The 23,313-nt window shown below is 40.1% G+C and overlaps 1 protein-coding gene across 1 annotated transcript; it reads left to right on the top strand.

Moving 5' to 3' along the window:
* Positions 1-22,895, top strand: SLC5A7 (solute carrier family 5 member 7). Its single transcript, XM_048494106.1, has 10 exons — positions 1-519; positions 1,588-1,813; positions 8,914-9,027; positions 9,667-9,822; positions 12,958-13,106; positions 14,495-14,638; positions 15,574-15,727; positions 16,702-16,900; positions 17,750-17,870; positions 21,188-22,895. Exons 2-10 carry the CDS (start codon positions 1,636-1,638, stop codon positions 21,809-21,811), a joined length of 1,839 nt encoding a protein of 612 aa, XP_048350063.1. The 5' UTR covers positions 1-519; positions 1,588-1,635; the 3' UTR covers positions 21,812-22,895.
* The last annotated feature ends 418 nt before the right edge of the window (positions 22,896-23,313 follow it).

Genomic DNA, 23,313 nt, shown 5'->3' on the forward strand with positions numbered 1-23,313 from the left:
AGGAGGCTGCATCTTTGCCATACCTGCAGCAGAGGGCTGCAGAAACTGGGGAATTCAAGCCAAGGACCTTCTGCTTTTCTGTTCCTGACTGCCTCCAGAAGGGTTTACAGCTCTCTTGAGAGAAAAGAGCCCCAGATAATTTCCCCACTGGGAAGGCTGGCTGGCTGCCTCCCCAGTTACGGCCTCAACGTCCAATCTGGAATAATGGGAAGGGGGAAGGAAAACAACAGTTCCCAAGGAAGAAGGCCATTCAGTTTCTTAGGTGGTGGAATGTGCGGGGCCTCTCTTCTGTTCTACACAGGAGCCGATCGGTGTACAGACTAGCTTGTGATGCTCTTGTCAAGCTGGAGCTCAGTACAATGTGCCTGTCCCTTTAAAGCAGGGGAACGCTGCTTCTCACTCTCTGCCTCTGTGGGTGAACGCAAGGCGCTGGGATTGAGCTGCTTGATGCCAGATCAAGGGAAAGTAGAGCCAGAGCGCAGCGAAAGGAGGGAGAAGAGGAAACCTGCTGCAAACAAGGTGAATTTGGGAAAGGACTGAATACAGGAGGGTTGTGGGGGTGGTCATGGAGGGAGGGAACGAATTTTTGCTTTTAAGTGCTGGGAACAAGTCCTGATTTAATAGGGTGTGAGAAAAGAAAGAAAGAAATCCAACTTGTTACTGATGCTGCTCCAAGAGTTCAGTCATTGCCTGTGTTAAACTTCACTGTTAGCTCTAGCAAGCAGCTGCTGTTGCTTGAACTTTAAGAGCTGTTTGGGTATTTCTAAGGCAGTATTCACTAATGACAAGAAGGGAGAGAGGGAAATTCCTGGGCTAAACTGGGATGCTAGTGTTTGGGGCACCTTAAGAGACTCTTGAGGCAACTTAAATATTTCTGCACTTAGACTGTTTTGATTGTAAACACACTTTTCACCAGTGGCAAAACAAGCTTACCTATTCTGAGGGAACTATGAAAAGCAGGTTAAGGGATGTTAAATGTTTGTCACAGTTCTACTCTCATTATTCAGTTAGATGGGCTGTGTTGGATTCTCCCCACTGGGTAAATGTTCTAGGCAATCTGTCAGGCAGAGGACAGGCTAGAGGTAGTCTTTGTTAAAAGATAGAAATGTCATTCTCACCAAATGAAAACTACAAGTTCAAAAGTGAAAGGGGAGTGGAGATGTTTCAGATCATTATTCTTTAACACACATTTTAAATGATCTTCAGTATGACCTGTTTGACTGAAAAGATTTTTACAAGACAGGAGAGTAAACAAATATTCACACTGTAGAAGATCAAAGCTGATACAACTAATTTTCCCTATGTAAGCCATTGAAAATAATTCCCTGATTGTACTTAGGTTTGCTAAACCACATCTTTTGCTAAACAAACCATTGGTTTAAAAATAACAAATCCCTAGACAGTTTGATTGATAGGTTTGAACAGAAATGTGTTTATATTTGAAATAAAGGAATAATATTTTAAATTGGAAATGGAAACTATGCTGTTTTTGTTTGTTTTAATATTCTATTGAGTTTTTTTAAAAAAAAAACAGCACAGATAACAAATGCACCATAAATGTATGATGTCCTATTACCTTTTTTCTAGCACTCGTATTAGTGAAATAGCATTGCAGACAACCATCGTGATTTCAAAATGCCTTTCCATGTGGAGGGTCTGGTCGCTATTATTGTGTTCTACTTAGCAATCCTGTTTGTTGGAATATGGGCTGCTTGGAGAACCAAAAATACTGGAAGCGATGGAGACCGCAGTGAAGCTATTATAGTTGGTGGAAGAGATATTGGCTTGCTGGTTGGTGGATTTACCATGACTGGTATGTTCTTCTGTCTTTTTAGTCTAGTTTTGAGCATAGCCATTGTTTATTGCACATGGGGATGCAAATTTAGCTTTTTTGAAAGTGTAAAATTTCACAAAATGCTACTTTCACTGAAATTGTATATTTCAAAAGTAGTGATGCCAGGAAACCTTCAACCAGTTGCTTCTGACTGTTTCCATCAGGAATCACATACTTGTGTTTTGTTATTGCTTTTGAAAAATACACCCCACCGGCCTTACTGAATAATGCAATATGAATAAGTCAATGTTTATACACAACCATGACTTTCCTAATAGAGTCCCTTATTGTTTATTAGAGAAATTGTTTAACAAATGAACTACATTTCTTATTCTTTCAATGCCTTTGCTAATATCTGAGGAAAAATGGATTAATTTCACTGTTCCTCTATGGAGCTAATAAATAAAGAGCAATTAACCACTCATACATTATGGAGTCACAGGGAACATTTCATTATTCCAAAATCTGTTGTGTAATATTATATTGAAAGAAGCTAAAGAATTTATAAGAATGAAAAACATAAAACACCATGCAACAATGACCATTTTAGGTGCACTCAGTTATAAATGAGCCAAACACAGTTATCTATTTCAGTAGGGTCACACCTGAAAATTCACAGTCCCTGCTTTATCCTCATTTAAGCAAATGCTTCAGCATATCATGTGGTGATCTACAAAATAATTTATGCAAGATGAATGCAATCAAACTAGCGTAGTCCGCTAGATCTTAACCTTATTGTGAGTACTGTTATCAGAAGGAAAAGTTCTGATGAATCTAGAGGTCTGCTTTCCTTTGCATGACGGCGGGTCTCCTTGACTGGGCAATGACATCAGGGAGGATGTGGGGGGGTGGGCAAGTGGTGAGTCATAATGTGCCAGGAAGTATAATGGTCAGGCCTTCAATTGAAGCTGTTACCAAACTAACATTTACATTAGAAAAATATGATGTCAGACCTACACAGACACAACTTTTGTACTTCAAAGTCTGTACAATTCAAAATAAACATGGTTCCAACATATGACTATTTTTATTTAAACGTTGATTTAATTCTGTTGATTTCAAAAAACATTTTCATTCAATTAAAGATTAGGACATCAATTAAATCAAGAAATGTATCTTGTTAAAACTTCATATTTTGATCCAAGAGTAAAAACATCTTTATTCTGCTTTTATTTTTTATTCCGGATTAGTTTGTAATTGTCCATATATCCAGATAATATAATTCTGGTGCTTATTAAATGCTAGATTTTTGAGAACCTATACCAGATCCAAATCCTACAGACATTTGTCACTTAACTTCCTTTTAATCCCACACTGATTTTTGGTGTGGAACAGTTTCAAGTGAAAAATGTTAGATGATCTATGTTTTGTCAGACTGGAAGAACAGGTGCTGACATTTGGATGACAAAATGCACTTATTTCTGTCAAAAGAATTAATTACTAGTTCTAAAAGTTATGAGATAAAATAGATAATTTCATCAGGAGTTTCATTAGTTGTCCCTTATGTTAATAATTACTCAGAAAATAGTAAAATGAGCTCTAGATCAGTAACACTCATAAAGGAAGAAAAACAAGAATTTGTAAACTAAATAAAAGTTAAATGCATCTCCCATTCTCAAAATACTGTCATATTCTGATTGCAGAATTAGGCAGGGATAACAGATGTAGCTTTGGCACATTTTCAGAGCAATAAGATGCATTTTAACTGTCATTCTGTATATAACCAGGTTTCTTAATAGTAAAACACACACACACAAACCTGTTAGGGTTTTATATCCAGAACAAGTTATCATTCTGAATTAAGATCTCTAGAAAAAAATTAAAATGGAAATCTTCTGGAGAAAATCTCATGGAATACAATTTGCTGTGCCGCCCTAAATGTAGTTACACCCTCCTATGTCAACTAATGTCTTTGAATTAGGAGGATTTAACTTCACCTTGGATTGCACTGTTAATGTTGTACAATCAAAAATGCACATTATCAGCTAGGTGAATGATCCAGTGACATCACTACTGTAAATACAATTACAGTTTTAACATTTAACTTAGTTATGATGGAAATGACGCATGAGAAACTTGGCATATTAATTTTAACTTACTGCTTCCAAAATACTATCTGTGGACATGCTGATGCCTGAGATATGTAATTAGTTAATTTGTATGTGGAATATTCAAACATGCATATGCCTCTTGGGTAATATCTGGCATGGGAGATAGGTTATGTATCTCATATAACCATATAACCATTTCAGCAATTTGTTCAATTCCTTTGCATGAGAAAAACAAAGCCAATAAATTTGTAAGATGTCATACTCAGTGGCTATTCCTGTCTGTTCAACTGTTTGATAGTTTCATTATTTAATTAACTATTTAAGGTTTTGAGATAATCTTGTTTTTAAAATGAATTTCTTAAATAAGCCCAATATGTACAGAATACCACCATAACAAAGTTTGTCAAAAGAACTGTCAATACATCTTGATCTAGCTGGCTTAGTGAGTAGAGTCCTTCTGCAAACCATGCCCATGTTTCCTGTTGTAAAGATCAATAATCAAAACTCATCATAACAAAAAGGTCATTTGCTACCCAATGCGATCCCATTGCATCCTTATAGACAACTGGTTTATGTATATCACATTCTTATCTGGCAGCATCACATAGAGAGCCCAGGATTTTATCACCTTGCATCTAATCCATTGTTAGCAGAAAGAGGGCGGACTGCTGATTTTGCATTAGAATTTCTCCTTGGTAAGGAAACATATATGCGCTCCATGCAGTCCCTTATTTTATCTTTTTTATTCACCATTATTCTATCATTAATAGGGCACTGGGGAGAAAGTACTGCAATCAGTCTGTTCTCTGTATGTGTTTTTTGCCACAACTGAGTTATGGCTGCTCTTAGAGTTTCAAGGCAAGAGACATTCAGAGATGGTTTGCCATTATCTCCCTCTGTGTATCCACCTTGGTGTTCCTTGGTGGTCTCCCATACAAAAAACTTGACTTCTGAGATTTGACGAGATTCAGCTATCTAAGACTATCCAGGTCAGGGCAATTGTTGCGGCAGAACAAGGGAAATGTTATCCTTTCTTGCTGGGAAACTCCCTTAGACCCTGGGCTCCATGGAAAATGTACTAATAACCACCATCACTCCAGACCTGCTGAGAACATCTAGACTGACCCATTGAGAAGGCAATCTTCCTGTGCAGTGCTACAGTAATAATGAAGTGCCAGGGTCAGTGCCAGATTTAGATGAAGAGAGGCCTTAGACTATTCCATTTGTGAGGCCCCTCCCAATCCCCTACTCTCCCAACTAGAGGAAGATGGGGTCCACAAAATGGGGTCCACTTCAGTGTTGTCCTGGAAGGACAAAATCAATATGGAAATCAATGCTAGTGTCAAGTTATTGGCTTAAAACAGTGTCATTCTAAAATGGAGTGCAAGAAAAATTACTGAAGGGCATCTGGAGACAAAAATGGTTATAACTGCATATGTAAGAAAGGCCTATGATAGTGTCAAAATATTACACAACTTGGCCAGGGGCTCCCTAGATTTTGAGGCCCTAGGCTTAATTCTGCCAAGCCTGTAGGTAAATCCAGCACTGGATGGGGTAGAAACCCTAGTAAATACATTATAACTAACCTCTCTATCTTTGTCTACATTATCAATCACCACCGTTTGGAGCTGAATTGGGCTGCATGTTTTTATAAGCTGATCAATTGACAAATTTCTTCAGTTTGATAATAGGAAGTAGAGTTGGCTACCCTTAAATAGAAAAATATTCTTTCCACTGTCTCCCCCTAACTACTTCTTGCAATATACAATTGAATATATCAGCTAGATATTTATGAATATTTTCTTATTGTATTGTTCAATGTGGATATAAAGAACCATATTAGACAAAGGATCCAGTGCTCTCAACAGTGAGTCATAAGCAGCATAATCTGATCTGGGCAGACCACTGACCCAGTGCATAGTTGGAGAACACCATGATCCTGCATCTTTGCCAAAGCTAAGGAGGTCTAGGTCTGACATGAGTCACTACCTGGGAGGCCTTCTAGAAACCCTCTGTGTGCAGTCTTGTCTTCCATGGCAGAAGAAAAGCAGAAGCGAAATGTATTTATAAGTAATAAATCTGATTTAATATTTAAGCTGGCATTGCCAATAAGCAGCAGGATGATTTTGTCAGGAACATATAATGCCTAAAAGGATACTCCAGAATATCTGATCACTGACTGAGGTCAAAGTCATGGTTCCTTTGAGTTTGCTGTATATATGATGCAGTGAGGAGGCAGACACAGAAAGGGAGCTAATTATACAAAGTCACAAAGTAGGCGTTGCTTATGGAAATATCAAGGGCCCCTGATGAGCTTCCCTGGCAGAGCAGGGATTTTAACTTGGTTGTCCTTGAATGGCACTCTAATCATTGTGCCACCCTGGTTTTCCACTCCACACTGCAACCAGGAATAACTCACTACAAGAGGAGCAGACAAGCAGACAGGAAGTCTCCCAAATTGTATTCTGCTGATTTTGACCAATAGTGTCTATGTCATCATGAGCCAAACTACAATTCCTCAGTCTCAAATAACACAGATATTGAAGTTATTGAAAATCCTGAAACTGGTCCTTGGTGGTGCAAATTCTTGATAGTGCTAGGTCAGTGGTCCTCACTCCAGAGCTCACAGAGAGCCACATGACTACTGCATGACTTGTGCACCATCCCACCAAACACACCCACACACACAACAATATAAGGTATAACTAGTGATGCTCAATATATAACTCCAATTTAATTACAAGATCACTTCTGAGAACATAAGGTGGTATCTCTCCCCATGAATGTTGTACCTTTGCCAACCCTTGGAATTTCCCTTGCTGCCTTCTCACAGTCTTCTCAGCATGAGGCACACCAGCCATGAGAGTGAGATTGCCAAGGCCCCCAGAGGAGAACAAGCTGGTCATGAAGCAAGGGCAGTAAAACCAAAACTACCCCATTGTGGCCAGCTTACTTTTTTTTCTTGGTTGGCTGTCCATGGCTGCCCTTTTTTCTCAGCAGCCATCTTACTTTCCACCCAGAAGTCATCCCAGAGCTAGGGTAAGAGTTCAGGGACTATGGAGAAAAGCGGGGATTTTTTGACAGGATGAACTTTTTACTTCCACCCCTAACATGAGGCCCACAGCTCAAAGAGGATAATAGCTTACTAATCCTCTAGAAAAATGTGGTGGCAGCTGTTTCAAGGTAGAAACACTCATAACAAGCCCTACCAGGCAGTGGCCTTGCTGACTTTCCTGGAATATGAGGTGTGGGAACAGTATTTGAAAAACCACGTCACTCCCAAGCCACTGTCCTAAGGTCTACCACAGCCATTCCTTAGTGTGGTGGCCAAGTTTACCAATTGTTTTCAAATTTAACACTCACTCACTGAGACTAGTTTCAGATAATCAGCTGTGTCTGAAGAAGGGAGATTGGACTCTCAAAATTATACCTTGAAACTCTTGTTGGTCTCTAAGATGCTACTGGAGTCAAATCTCAAAGACTAGTGGCTTTTGTTGTGGTTGTTGTTGTGTGTGCTGTCAAGTCACAGCTGACTTATGACAACCTCATAAAGTTTTCAAGGCAAGAGCCAAACAGAAGGTTTTTCCATTGCTTGCCTCTGCATGGGCTGAGGAAATTCTGGGAGAACTGTGACTGGCACAAGGCTACCCAGCAATACAATATAACAATTAAAGCAAATTTGTACACGTTTGGTTTACAGAATTCTTTAAACATCCAGGATTAACAGCAATATTTTTAAATAGCTATTTTAAATATACATTAAAATACACACACACACATACACATATATGTAAAGGATACATTAATTAGCTATATTTTAAAAATATATACATTAGCATATACAGAAATACACATACATTTTTTAAAAATATACATGCTTTCATTAATATACATATCTTTCCCAGGTGGAAATGGATATCTAATTCTGCTGCTGAAACTGAATTTTAAATCAAACTCCCCAAAGTATCATGTTTTGCCCTACATTCCTGATGTTGCTTCAGTTGAGATATTGTGGATCAGACTAGGAGACATCCAGAGCTATGTTCTCCCACGGAGCTTGAACAGGAATCAGGAGGCTCTTCAAAAACTAAAAACTTTTAACTCCCTAATAAACTCTCATGGACTCACCTACTTCATCAAATTGGTGTTATCACTTGAACTAAGTACTACTTAGTGGTGCTTTTTCTGTGAAAAGGTCTACAGTGATAATACTAGATGGGCATCTGACTCAACTGTGCATGTATGTGTGTATGCACAAACAGTTTCACCACAGCGTTGGGTAAACATGGGGCAAAATCCAATGTGTGGCAGTTTTATTTTAATTATAGAATCTGGCAATAAGATTTGCTGAATCCGTTATGGTAACAAAAATGAAAATACAATTGTCTAAAAATTGGGATTGATTCCAAACTCTTTCACTTTTTCTATTGCAAAAAAAATGGATTTTTTAAAAAAAGGTAAAATCATTGCTGGACAAGAATTCCATGAAATTATAAACACACAAAGGGTGATTTTTAGCAAACTTCAGAGAGAGAGAAAATAAGTCCAGAAAAAAATGATTTCTGTAGTCGTATTTGCCCAACTTGAATAAGAATGCATTTAAGAGCTCCCTTGGAGTATTCTGCATTTCCCAGTTGATGGATGAACATCTTAAATCAGTTTATTAGCTGCCCAGGAGAGGGCTGCATCACAGATATTACCATGTCTCATGTTAGGATAAAGACATAGTTCAATTCAGAAATCTGTCTGCGAAAGAACTAAATTTAAAAAGGATACCACAACAAATATTTGAATAGAGAGTTTTCTTTAGTGTGTATTTACATTTTCCTTCCTTCTGGTTCTTCAAGGTGTCTAAATCCACTAACCTTTTAGTATATGTGAAATATTAAGTGATGTATATTTAGCTGATGTGCATATTATACTGCATACCCCTCTCTGTTGCCAATATATTACTGCAAAAACCAATGTTCTGTTGTCTTTCTTTTCCCCACTGCTGTATGTGTTAAAATTCTTCCATTTCTTCTTCAGCCACCTGGGTTGGAGGAGGTTACATCAATGGGACAGCTGAGGCTGTGTATGTGCCAGGATATGGACTGGCTTGGGCTCAGGCACCCATTGGATATGCCCTTAGCCTGGTTGTAGGTAGGTGAGAGTTGTGGATGCTTAAATTTGAACTAGAACAGTTAACTCATGAGCTAAGGATGGTTACCCTCGGACCCAATTACACTGACTAAAGCCCCTTGCTTCTCCATACACTCCTCCTTTCATATAGATAGATTTCTGAACAGAAGCAACTGGACAGGGGGAAAGGATCAGCACTAGAGGAGAGAACAGCTCCTGGCAGAGCTTAATGGATCACAGCCCCCAGTTATGATATGATCAGATGTAAGCAGCTGCCTCTGAGCAAGACTCTGAAATTGGCTTGCTTTTGTGTTTTATGATTGTCCCAAGAACAGTACAACAGATTAGGTCATCAAAGGAATGTAATGGAGGTGTAATGAGTTCCTAGCGCTGGTCTTCAGAGAGTGGGAAACTGGCCAAATAAATTTGTCTGGGTTTTCTGAATTGGATAGAAGACTATATGTACCAATCCATGCTGAGGAAGCCCCTGCTAACGTACCTGTGCCTTGAATGTTCAGGGTGCTAAATTAAATTTAAAATGTAACACTCCAATGAATATTTGCAATTTGTATGGAATGAAAATGTACTTCTGCCTGTCAAATGCTGGAGAAGGAAGTTGTACTGGACCCTGAGATCACTGCTGTATCTCTGATGTTACAGGTGGCCTATTCTTTGCAAAGCCAATGCGTTCCAAAGGCTATGTAACCATGTTGGATCCATTTCAGCAAATTTATGGAAAGCGAATGGGAGGGCTTATCTTCATACCTGCATTAATGGGGGAAATGTTCTGGGCCGCAGCCATCTTCTCTGCATTAGGTAAGGAATATTGATGACAATTCTGTTGCTTGGACTGGAAATAATCAACTGGGCATCTCTCTTTAGAGACGACATTCATCTTGATGAATAAAGAGGCTGGCCTCTCCTGGTGTAAAGCATTCAAAACAAGAAGTGTATCTATCATTGGGTTAGAGATAGTCAGGAAATAATAATAATAATAATAATAATTTAAATACTAGTTGGCTTGCTCAAAGACCCCAAAGCAAAGAACAGTGAAATTATACTTGTTTGTTTAAAGTGTAGTTGTACAATGCTGCATAGAAATATTGGATATGCATTTATTTATAATAACATTTGAAGAGATTTGTTATGAAAGGCTTTGGCTGCAAAACTTTTTTTAACTTTAAAGAGATTTGAGTGATTGTGTTGCAGCTGAAATTATATTTGTGTCGGTTAAGCCATTCAGCCTTTATAATAAATGCTTTCAAGATCTCAAAACCAAGCAATAATATGCCAGCTCTTCAGTGCCATTTTATTTTCATAGAAGACCTTGCAACAATTATTTCACTTAATTACATTGTTTACATAAGTCAATTAATATATAACAGGCAATATTTAAATGTATATTTGTACTAAGAAAAAAATTGTTTTGATTATTTTAATTGGAGCTACTAATTCAAAGATCAAAGATCATTTCAGTGGTGCATTATGAATGGTAGAGACATATGTGGGGGTGTTTTCTGTAGTTTAAGAAATAGCATGTGATATGAGCATACACACACATGCAGGGTCCTAAAATCCAGGTCGAATTCATGCACTTATACAGGTTTGTGTATGCAAAGAATCTGTAAATTATTATGTATTCATGCATGGGATGTGTTAGGATTGTCCAGACTGGATTTTCAACTAAATTAGTGTGTAATTGATACTACCGAAACTCCAGGCTGATTCACAAGATCTAACATATGTTCTCGGAAAGAAATGTAGCCTGGTAAAAACTCACATACAAAATAATTACCGAGAAACTTCATTTAAAAATCTTTGAACTTTTGTCCTGGATGGAACCGTGACTTAATTCTGGTGCAATCAATAAGTCTGGAAGCTCATCTAGCATGAAGGAGAACTCTGCAGGTGAATAACTGAAAGTGGTCTTTGCAACTTGTGCTAGTTTAAGTTGGGCGAAAACACACAAACACACATACTTGATGTCACGTATAAAGCTTCTTGGCAGCGCAATCTTTTAAAAATAAAAAAATAATCAAACTTCTTTCCAGCTGTGCTCTGATTAGCTAGAAAGCGATGGGGAGCTTTTAACCATAATTTTACTGCAAACCCTCAAGAGTCTGAGAATAAAATGCATGCTGAGGTGATGGGAACTGAGTGGTTTAAACAACTTTCAGGGCTTTTAAAATATGCATTCTTTTGGAACACAGCCCAATTTGGGAGAAGGCTTTCTGTGATGTTTCTCAACGAGGAAGTGAGAACTGCAAATACCTTTTAAGCATGTTATGTTCACAAAAGGGCAATTTACTGGCCAGGGACAATGTGAGATTTTTATAGGCACCAGGGCAATACAAATGAGGAACTGAATTTCTCTCTGAGGCTCTTTCCACACAGGCAGAATAGAGCGCCCCAGGGATGGCAAAAACACTGTCCCTGGGGAGGGGTTCGCACAATGTAGCAGCGCCGGCCTCGCCACCCCCAAGCAGCACGAAGACGCTGCTTCCAAACCTTGCTCCCTGAGTGAGGTTTTTCAGAAGCAGCGTCTTCCAACCACTGCCATGCGAACAGCAGCAGCTGGAAGGCACCATTTCCCCCCCCACACACACTGTCCTTTCTGTGATGTTTCTCAACGAGGAAGTGAGAACTGCAAATACCTTTTAAGCATGTTATGTTCACAAAAGGGCAATTTACTGGCCAGGGACAATGTGAGATTTTTATAGGCACCAGGCCTGCGACACGCCCCCTGGCCTGCGACTCCAGAGCCGCAGCTCCAGCCTGCGGGGGGTGTCCCCTGGTCTCTGTGACGCGCCGGAAGCCAGGAGATGAGGTACGGCATTCAGGGAAGGCGCTGCCTGTGCGAAGGCTATGCCGCTGCCTGCACCCCTACCGGGACAATCCATGTGAATGGTCCGGGCGGGGTGCATCGGCATTGTTTATGTTGACGCACCCCCTCTCACGCCTGTGCGGAAAGGGCCTGAGTTAGGAGTGAGTTAGGACCAGATCTGAGTATAAGCTCACCACCATTCCTACTTGCTGATTCACACTTGCCTCTCCATCCCTGAAGGGTAGCATGAGTGAACAGAATATCACTAAAAGATAAAATCTAGATGAAGCAAGGCTTTTTCAGTGAATTCAGTCCTTGTGTTTAGTCCATGCAATCATCAAACGTATAAATCCCTTTTCAGACCTTACCAGGGCAAGTACCAGAAGACTGTCAGTCTCACTCTCATGCTCCCACTCATAAAGTTCACATTGCCCTTGTCCTTCTATGACCTTCCCCACTAAGGAGGACACCCAAGGCCTCAGATTGGGGAATAGAGGGGGTTGTACCTCCTGATTCCTCCTCTCCTCCCTTCCATTTATCTCCTCCCCACTCCTCCCCACTCCACTCCCCCTGCCCCCCTTTCTGTAGGCCAGAGTTGCAGATGAGTGTGTCTTTATATTATTTCAGAGACAATTACAATAATTGAATAATCTAACATCATTCTGGAAAGTTCTGCTGCCATGGCAATTTGACTTGTATTTTAACTTCCTTTCCTTCTTTCTGCACTTATCACCTCATGAAGGTGATGAGTCATAATAGTGATGATTCCATGCAAAATTCTTACACCACTAGTGTCTTTTACCTCAGTGCTGGTGCTGGCTTGGAAATACTCTGTGCGATGTGCAAGAATGACCTGCACTGTGTGTCACACTGGCAGTTCACAAGAACACTATGGAGGCCTTTTCTAGAGGTCCCAGCAGTATGAAGAGATCATGTAGCCACATCATCAGAGGGTCACAGGTTAGATCGTTAATGGGTCTGCCTTCAACTAGTAGCCTTTTCTGCTAAAGATTGAAGCTAACTGAATAACTGAGGATCAGGCAGTCATCTTGGGGGGAAAGTTGAAAAGTATGAATGGCTAAAGTAGCCTTGTTTTGTTTACCTTCCCCTAAAATCTTCATCTACAGGTGCCACCATAAGTGTGATCATTGACATCAACATCAATATTTCAGTTATTATTTCTGCCTTGATTGCAATTCTGTACACCTTGGTTGGGGGGCTTTACTCAGTAGCCTACACTGATGTGGTCCAACTGTTCTGCATTTTCCTAGGACTGGTGAGTTTCTAAATATTATGTTTCCATTTTTTAAAAAAACCACAGTAGTTTTGCACTGATATGGTGTGAAACATGGTGCCCTAGGTACATTCCACTACCAAAGTAAAATACCTTTTCCTTGACAACAAGAATTCCAGTTTTTATACTTTGCCATTTAGCAGTGAGGGACAGAGTTCAGTTTGGGATGTATATAATCACAAGATACCTCACAGCTCCAGTGAGCAGTTGGCTCTTCTGTGACTTGGGAAAGGTCTTGTGCATGCAGTCAGAAGTCCATTATCCCCTCACACATATAACTACAGTGAAGGGCTAGGTGGTTACTGACCAAAAGTATGTTTAACACTAAGGAAAAACTCTGTTTAATTCGGATTTGAAGCCAACGTTGAACTATTATTTCAAATTCTGGATAAACAAGAACAGTGATTAGTAAATGTTCTATAAACGGTGACAATGGTGAAAGGAGCAGAAATTGTTCCAAGAAGAAGGGAAGAAAGGAAAGCCCAAAACAGCTGGGGTCCAACTACCTGAAGGACAGTCTCCTGTATTATGTTTGGATCCACAAATAAAAAATGTGAGAATGAGAAATGGCTTAAATTAAAACAACTTCAATTTTAAAAACTACCAAACATCTTGTCACATTCTAAGTTTCATTTGTAATAGTTGGAGCATACTGCTTCTTTTTTGTCCGATAGGAATGGGTCAGCAGGAGAACAGAGTACATTTCCTCCAAGCTCCTCTTTTCTCTAGAAACTCAGCTTTGAAACATTCCAGTCAAAGAATGTCAATTTGCAGTTTCTATATTAATCCAATGTTTACCTACTTTATATACTAAGTTTTCTTTGGGCTGAAATCATCATCCTGTCTGTGCCCACATGTTCCTCTGGCACAAGGACCCTTGTATTCATGTAAGACATTCTCACATTACAAGAGTATCTTATGTCACAGGAAGACTCATTGTGCTAGAGGCACTGAAACTAGACTTGCCATTTGTGATCTCACAGTGAGTAGACCCCTGCCCTTGGCCCCAATACCCAACCTTCAGGAAACTGAGTAGGAGAAAAAAATGCCCCCACAGTGATGTTCTAGGAATTTCTACATGTCTCTATGGCCTTTATCACAGAGATTAGAGGAAATTTCTAGAACATCACATAGAAATATCACATCCTCCCTAGGTACCATCTTCAAAATCTCTCAGCATTTGCCAAGACTCTGTTGGTAACCCTGACCAACAAATAAAATGCCAGAATCCAGGGCCTTGTTTTCTTGACTGCATATTCTTGCATCTAGAGTTGGAGAGCTGCTATACAATCATTGAATAAGATTCTGATGCTTTTCTTCATGATCTCTTCAGCACCCTTTTTTTTCCACTTGTTGCTTTTCCCTTACAGTGGATCAGTGTTCCATTTGCAATGTCCCATCCTGCAGTGACAGACATTGGGATTACAGCAGTCCATGAAGTTTACCAAAAGCCTTGGCTTGGCTTAATTGACACCCCCGACATCTACACATGGCTTGACAATTTCCTGTTACTAGTAAGTGAGCACTCCTATCAATTCTATAAAGGAAATAGAAAAGTGGGATATTAGAATGTAACTGACCCTGACCTGGATGGCCCAGGCTAGCTTGATCTCATCAGAGTTCAAAAGCTAAGCAGGGTCGGCTCTGGTTGGTTCTTGGGTAGGAAACCACAAAGGAAGTCCAGGGTTGCTATGCAGAGGCAGGAAATGGCAAACCACTTGTGTTCATCAGTTGTCATAAGGTGACTGCAATTTGATGGCACTTTCTACCATCCAAATGTAACCGCTCACAGGTTAACATGGCGAATTCAGAAATTATTAAAAATGGCTACATCTACAAGGTGCTTAATGAACAGCACAAAAGGGTTTGTAACTTTTTGCTAGACTTTGCTACAACAGTTATCTAACATAGCGAACCATCTAAAGAAGTGCTGAAAGATAGCTCTGTTTCAGCTGACTCTTGAGAATGACTGGATTGAGCAGGGTAGGGCAGGAGAATGAATTAGTTGCATTAGATCAGGGGTCTGCAACCTGTGGCTCTCCATATGTTCATGGACTACAATTCCCATCAGCCCCTGCCAGCATGGCCAATTGACCGTGCTGGCAGGGGCTGATGGGAGTTGTAGTCCATGAACATATGGAGAGCCACAGGTTGCAGACCCCTGCATTTGAAGGATTTATTGTATTTAATTATACAAGTTTTTCTTTCCCACCAACTCTAGAACAAATCTAGCTAAGCTGGGATAATGGTTCTTGTACCCCACTGTAATGTTTCCTGTACACATTGTGGTATGAAATCCCTTTCATAATGAAAGTGCAGATGTACAACTGTTGCACATTGTGACTGGACATAGTAAAATATATAGAGTAATAAGAATACTAAGAAAGTAATCTGAAATAGATCTCTAGCAGCCAGAAATGATAGAGGGATCTGCTTATTGTATTCACAGATTTTAGGGGGGATCCCATGGCAAGCATATTTCCAGCGAGTCCTTTCCTCTTCATCTGCTATGTATGCTCAAGTGCTATCCTTTCTAGCAGCTTTTGGGTGTCTTGTGATGGCTCTCCCTGCAATACTCATTGGTGCAATAGGAGCATCAACAGGTATGCTATTGTTCAAATCACTGATATCTGAAGCAGCAGCTACCATTAGAACAACTCTAGAGCAAAAGGCTATTAATGTCAACTAAGATTTTATATCCTTTGCAGTGCATCTACCTTCTTTTTTCTTCAGTATACTCTGTAATTTTATTTTTAGCTTTTTCTTTGGGACATTTGAACAATAACAGATTTTTAAGCATTGCACTTTATTATATATCTATCTACTCATTATATGTAATCTGTAATACTGGATGCAATATTTGGCAATCTTAAAAAGCAATGTGTAAAAAATGTATTGTCGAAGGCTTTCACGGCCGGAATCACTGGGGTGCTGTCTGGTTTCCGGGCTGTATGGCCGTGTTCTAGCAGCATTCTCTCCTGACATTTCACCTGCATCTGTGGCTGGCATCAGATCCTCTGAAGATGCCAGCCACAGATGCAGGCAAAACATCAGGAGAGAATGCTGCTAAAACACAGCCATACAGCCCGGAAACCAGACAGCACCCCAATGTGTAAAAAAGCTTTCACATACTGGATGCTTCATATAGAATCTGCCCAATGCACAAGAATGCCCCTTTGGTTCAACAAAGCAGATGCTAAAGTTAGGGTGGTTGGTCAGGGCTGCTGAAAGGGAGAGGCTAGGGATGAGAAATTCTGGGGCCCAGGGTGCCCTGGGTGTGAGCAAGGTGCTACCAAAGGAAAGCAGCAGTATACCTGTCATAATCAAGCATGTTGAATTAGAATGAGGGGAGTGGGGGCAGAAACACTCTCTGCCTGGGGACTTGGGATCAACCTCAGCAGCAATAAGTCCAAGTAGATAAAAGGCATATTTGAGACTGAATATTCCATCTCATTATCATAAATAGTAGCAATTATTGGGATAGATTGAGTAGCAAACAGAATTTTGGCCATAAAGGGGAGGGATGAGCCATTCTATCATGTAAATCCCACTCATCAAGCTTCTGCTTCCCTCACAGGGAAAACAGGTTTCCATTCCCAAGACACAGAGCAGCTCTGGTGGATGAGAATGATTTACATCAAGACAAATGGTTCAGAGGGGAACCCATTAGCATCCTTCTCCAAGTGCTTTCATCCTGCTTCAGTTCAGAGCAGAGGCGTAGCTCCAAGGGGACGGAGGAGTGCGATGCACCAGACACGCACCCCTGTGGGGACATGGCAAGGGCATTCCAGGGGTGTGGCATGGTGGGACAGGGTGTTCTGGGGCAGGAGGAGGGCGGAGAACGCATCAGTGCACCAGGCACTTTTCCCCCTTGCTACGCCTCTGGTTCAGGGAGTCCTTGTAACTACTGTTAATAGAAATGTGAAGACATGAGAGATTCAGCCATGGATCTCTAATGAATGGTCTAGCTTGGTCCTTGAAAGACCCTGTGTTTATTTTTTTTACCCTATGATTGGGTAAAATTGAGCAAAAAAATATTTATGTTCTGCATCAAACAGTTTTTCATGGAAAAACATTAATAAATATTTTGGAAAAAAATATTTCAGGTTGGTGTGTACCAATGGTGAATAATAACTAAGACTGCATATATTCTGCAAATATTGCAGTTACATCATGCAACTGTGAATTTGGTACCAGATATAAAAGTTGGCTTTGTATATAGCAAGCTTCCAGCAATAAAGTTTGTAAAGACAGCCTTGGAAACATACATCAAGACCAGCTGAAATCACAAAAAACAGGGGTGGGAGGTTGAACAAGATTTCTAATGCCTTTCCATAGGTGTTTCCCTTTCCCCATATGTAGCAAAATGCATTAAAATTAGCAAGGAAATCCAGTTTTGTGTTGTTTGTGTTATTCATTAAAATTATCTGGATTTTACAAACCTAAGTGCAAATTTTTGAATTTTTTTTTTAGTACATGGCATCTACAGACCTGGAAACACATGTATGTTTGTGTTTCAGATTGGAACCAGACTGAATATGGTATGATAGATCCCAAGTCAAAAAAAAAAGATGAAGCAGGATACGATTCCACCACCGGTCCTGCAAAAGTATCTCGTCCGCAAGGCCCCCCCTTCGGCCTCACAAAGGCAGGTCAGCTGCTGTAATGTCATCAGCCGACTCATCCATCTTATCAGCAAGTTCCATGTTCGCCCGGAATATTTATCAACTTTCATTTCGGCAAAGTGTAAGGCTAAATTAAAACCATTTTCATTATCTGTCAAGATAGTAATGTGTAGTTAGTGGCTGGTAACATATTTACCACCTACAGAAGGAAAAGTGTACTTAATTTTAAGTCTTGAAAGACATGACAAATTTAATGAAAAAACTCCATTCCCAGCAATAGTTAGAGCACGTTTGCACATGCAGAATAATGTACTTCCAATCCACTTTCAATAATTGTTTCTTCGCAAGCGGATTCGCTGGCTCGCAACAGCAAAATCCAGCTGCACGGTGCATTGAAAGCGCATTTATTCGTAATGCGCGAAAGTGCCAGCGATGGCATATAAAGTCTGTATAAAAATAGAAAGTTACATAATTCATGAAGGAAAGGTAGTGAGAAGAAAGGGTTCTAAACACAAAGCTCACACTGAATTAGAACACAGAAAGACTCAAGCAATCTTAATAATTTTTGTCTTATGTGGTAATCTGAACACTGCTCCTACTGCTCCTACTAAACTAGCAGAAACTTGCTTCACTGAATGTGAACTATATGGTGGCAAACCACCAACTTATGCCATGGAACTGGATCACTGGTGCAGAGGAACAGGCTGTAAAAGCAGGCAATATCACATTTAAAAGGTGGCAAATCATTTAGCCCAACCCCTTCCATGAAGGAGGATCTTATTCCTGTCTACTTACATTATACAGCTTGTGAGGTTGTGCTAGCAAGGAAAGTCCAGTGGACAGAGGACATCATCATACCAGATAGGTCTGAACAGAAGGAATAATGTAGTAATTTACCCATTATAGTCTAGAAATTAGAATCAAGATCCTTCTGAATGGCCAAATTACATCTCCCAAATAAAGTGTCTACATGTGGAAATGGAACATTTCCATGCTCTGGAAATTTTAGTGATGTATTTTCTGTACTTTTTATGTATTTGTACATTTGACCACTGAATGTGTGGCTTTTACTTTCTAATATTCCTCTTCTTTATTTACCAGAGTAAAGCTTGAGTAGTTTCTATTCTGTGCCCCATCTTTAATCTCAGTCCTCTCTGACACTTTGTTTTCCATTCCAAGTTTTACCAGAATACCATTATTGCCACACCTCTGTAGCTATATCCCATGCTGCTCCTAGAATGATAAAACTTTTTCCAGAAAGCTGAGAACTGAACTGTCTGACTTCAAGGGAGATAAGGGATAATGCTAGTAAACAAACCACCTTTCTGGCCAACAATTTCTCAGCAAGGATAAACAGCATTGGAATGGATTATCACTGAGTTCTAGCTTCTCACAGAACTATAATTCCCATTGTTTTTGGGGTAGGGGGGAGGACATTATATCTAAACTTCTTTCATTTTGTAATGTACATTTACATCTCTTCATGATTGAGAAACTGAGTAGAAATCACAGTTCCAGACAATTTCAACTCCAGTCAAGTTACTGGGACCAAATAGGACACAAAGTTTGTTGATGACAAGGAATTCACAAGGAAACCCTAACCTCTAGTCCTCAGAAGCACAGGGCTGGATACAGTGATTAAGCACAGTCTATAAGACATTAGTAGCAAAAACTCAACCCCCCCCCCAACCCAAAATACTAACACATGCTGATTTCTAGTACCTGTCCATGCCAAGCAGTTTATAGGATTACACAGTCATGACCTGAATTTATGATGGTCCATGGGTTAGTAATAACCTGGTGCTTTCACCTTTACCTTTTACGATGGAATTTTGCTTAAAGTTGAACCTAGTGATGGGTCGCAAAGGAAAGGCTGTAGTTCCATGGCAGAAAAAGAGATTGAAGAAGAGTTTGGATGTATACCCTGCCTCCCCCTCTTGTAAGAAGTCTCAAATCAGTCTTAAAAACTCCTTCCCTTCCTCTCCCCACAACATACACCATGTGAAGTAGGTGGGGCTGAGAGAGTTCTGAAGAACTGTGACTAGCCCAGGATGACCTAACAGGCTTCGTGTGTAGGAGCAGGGAAACAAATCCAGTCCACCAGATAAGAGTTCCTCGCTCATGTCAAAGAGTGGGGAATCAACCCTGATTCTCCAGGTTAGAGTCTGAACCACTCTTAACACATGCAGAAGGTTCCAGGTCTCTGACTAATAAAGAGTACTAAGTAGTAGATGATCCAGAAGATCTAAGGCCCTGGAGAGTCACCACTGCTGGTTAGGGTACCTAATACTGACCTAAGGCTTTTCAGTTCTGAGTTTTTTGCTCAGGACTCTTTAACTCCATTGGTTTCTCTCCTTTCCTGATCAGTGCTCGCCTAGATCTTCTTTTGAGTTTTTCCTGTGTTTTTTCAGACCACAATTGCTGTAGCTAAAAATAAAAACAAAAGAGTTGTGACCCATTAAAGGATACTGTGTGTCAAGGAGTGGGGAAACTGATGCAGTAAAAAGTCAAGTGGGAGCAAAAACTGGTTTTGAAAAGCCCCTTGATAGACTAATTACCTGAGTCTGCGTAAGGCAGCTTCATGTGAGTTCACCTTTATGCTGACAGATGTACAGTCTGATGCTCCTGAAAATCAACAAAGGGTAGCCTTTTCCCCACATATGTGCAGAATGCTTCATCCACCATTAAGCATCCCTTTTCTCCCTCTAGAACATGTATAAAAATAGTCCAGATAATACAGGATGGTTTAAAAACTGGAGTACGTATTCAAAGATATTTTGTACAACCCACCTAGGACTGTAACGCTGCAAAACAGAAAGGACCATGAAATTATTGAAAGCTCTCCAAAGCTTCCTAACTTGGAATGGTACCATCCCAGTGAAGTAGAGTATTAGCCAGTCTTCTTTCTGACATGAAAGTTTTGCCTAAGCAGAGAGTATTAACAGGTGCAGGTTTCAAATATTCAGTTCCCCCACCAGTGTCCAGTGGTAGAGCATCTCCTTAGCATGCAGAAGGACCCAAGGTTCCACACTTGGTCTCTCCAGTTGAAAGGATCGATCTCTTTTTGAGACCCTGGAGAGCCACTAACAGTCTATCTAATACTGAATTGGGTGGACCAATGATCTGATAAGGCAGCTTCATGAGTTCACGTGAAGTGCTACAGTAGTTGGAGAATGATAATTATCAGGATGAATGAGTTCCAGTAAAATAATGAGTCCTAAATCTCTGTGTCCTTGTATTGTTGGCTTTGGAGAGTGGGTTTACCAATGGTCAGGATTTTTCCAGATTAATTTGATCATGTATATCTTAGATTAGCTCAGCTGAATTGACTTTGCTATAAATCTGTTTTTACTATATCTGAATTAGTATAATCCTTTATTTGTGGTCGAAGAAAGCTAGTAGAATAAATGCAAAACAAAGCAACACTCTGTCTTACAGGCATCGGACAAGGAAATAGTTTGGGTCATGCGGATCACCATTTTTTTGTTTGGCGCGTCAGCAACAGCAATGGCCCTGCTTGCTAAGTCAGTATATGGACTCTGGTATCTGAGCTCTGACCTGGTTTACATCATCATCTTCCCTCAGCTCTTGTGTGTTCTTTTTATCAAAGGAACCAACACCTACGGTGCTATTGCAGGATACTTGCTTGGTGTTTTATTACGAATTACAGGAGGAGAACCGTATCTCTACTTGCAGCCCTTGATTTTCTATCCTGGTTGGTACAAAGATGATGATGACATTTACGTGCAGAGATTTCCCTTTAAGACTCTGGCCATGCTCACCTCATTCTTCACTAACATTGCAGTATCCTATTTAGCAAAATACTTGTTTGAAAGTGGCACTTTGCCACCAAAAGTAGACTTCCTGGATGCCGTTGTTGCAAAATACAGTAAGGAGAACATGGACAAGACAACACTTGTGAAAAATGACAATATAATTCTCAATGAACTGGCCCCTGTGAATCCTCGGCACAGTTTGACTCTGAGTACCACATTCACAAATCGAGATGCCTTCAGTGACATTGATTCAAGCCCAGAAGTATCCAATGCAGAAGATAATTGACAGTACCCAACCAAAGAGAAGCCTTTCTTTCACATCCCCTATAATGCAAGAGGGTATGCCACAAAGAAACGTTGGGGGGCATTTAATTGGGAAAAAGAAGAGGAACAAAATGTCCCTGCACAATTCTCTAAATTAATTTCTAGGAGCAGGAATTAACTGAAAAGTTTGACTATAATATGTGTTGGATGGGATTATAAAGTATATTGTTCCTCCAGCTTTTGAGTTAAACAGAGTACAAAAGTTTTATTCGGGAAGAAAATGTCTGAAGTGAGGAATGTAAAAGGTTGTACTGGGGGAGTGGAAGCTTGCATTCAGATTCCTATGAAATTCAACTACAGTCATTCAGTGATAATGGTCAACATTCCATAGGAATGAAATAAAAAGCAATGTATCCCAACTAGCCACACATGATATTCTGCTGCTAGGCTGTGCATATCATTTCAGGCCATGAGGGGTAAGGAATGTTTGAATGCACATGAAATATTCCTAATAGATACAATGCTAGCAAGGAGGAGAAGGATAGCCTTGAAGTCTTTTGCCTGAAATGGTTGCTTTTTATATCAGGAATATTTTATGTCAGGACCCATTCACATTTTCTAATGTCCGTACTTGTAGCCTGAAATGGACAGTCCAATAACAGATGCATCATGCCGGGCTTCTGCTCATCTTTTTTCAAGGTGATTATTGCTAATTACTTAACTGCTTCATTGCAGCATACAGTATCGAATCCATTGTCTACATCATGAATTAATTGTGTGCCTCTCAATTAACCCTGCATAGTTAGGGGCAGTATAATTCTTGGTACATTGTTCTCAGTTGTGTATTCATGTGACTCAAATAGTGCATTGTGTGTCAGCTCCAGGCTAGAATATCCTTGGATAAATGTGGTTTTGCTGTCCTGGGCCGCAACAGCTTGCGAACCCAGCGTATACATTTAAGACTTCTTGAAACAAGCAGCGTATAGACTTGCAAAGTAGTATCATAACCTATACTCAAGTTCCTATATTATCTGAAATGCATAGGCAGTTCTGAGTGCTGGAAGAAGGAAGACCCTTACGAGTTTCAAAATCCCACCCCACCCCCACCCCCCAAAAAAACCCCAAGCAGAGGATGTCCATTCATACCTTCCAGGAGAGCTGTAAACTGAGCTAAAGTCTTACTCTCTTATTCTTTGGCGTACTCTATACACAATGGTTTTATTTTCTTCTTCTAAGTTGCAGCCACCAGTAAAGGACAAACTCTATAAACAAATTTTACAGCAATAATTAGAGCTGGAGATTAAATGTAGGAAAGTTTCTTCGGAGGCTGCTTTTCCTTCATTTTAAGGATCTGTTCAACATTGGCTAAGCCTTGATGTGTAGCCAAGTTCAATAATCCACACTGCTGAGAAAGAAGTATGTTGTTTCAACATCTATGGTTTTAGATACGAAAGGTGCTTTGTCTGGTCCACAAGCTGTACAGTCGACTGTTCATGCTCTCCTACAGTGTGTCCTGGACAAAAA

This window comes from Sphaerodactylus townsendi, linkage group LG04, assembly GCF_021028975.2.
Source record: "Sphaerodactylus townsendi isolate TG3544 linkage group LG04, MPM_Stown_v2.3, whole genome shotgun sequence".
In the NCBI taxonomy this organism is placed as follows: domain Eukaryota; kingdom Metazoa; phylum Chordata; class Lepidosauria; order Squamata; family Sphaerodactylidae; genus Sphaerodactylus; species Sphaerodactylus townsendi.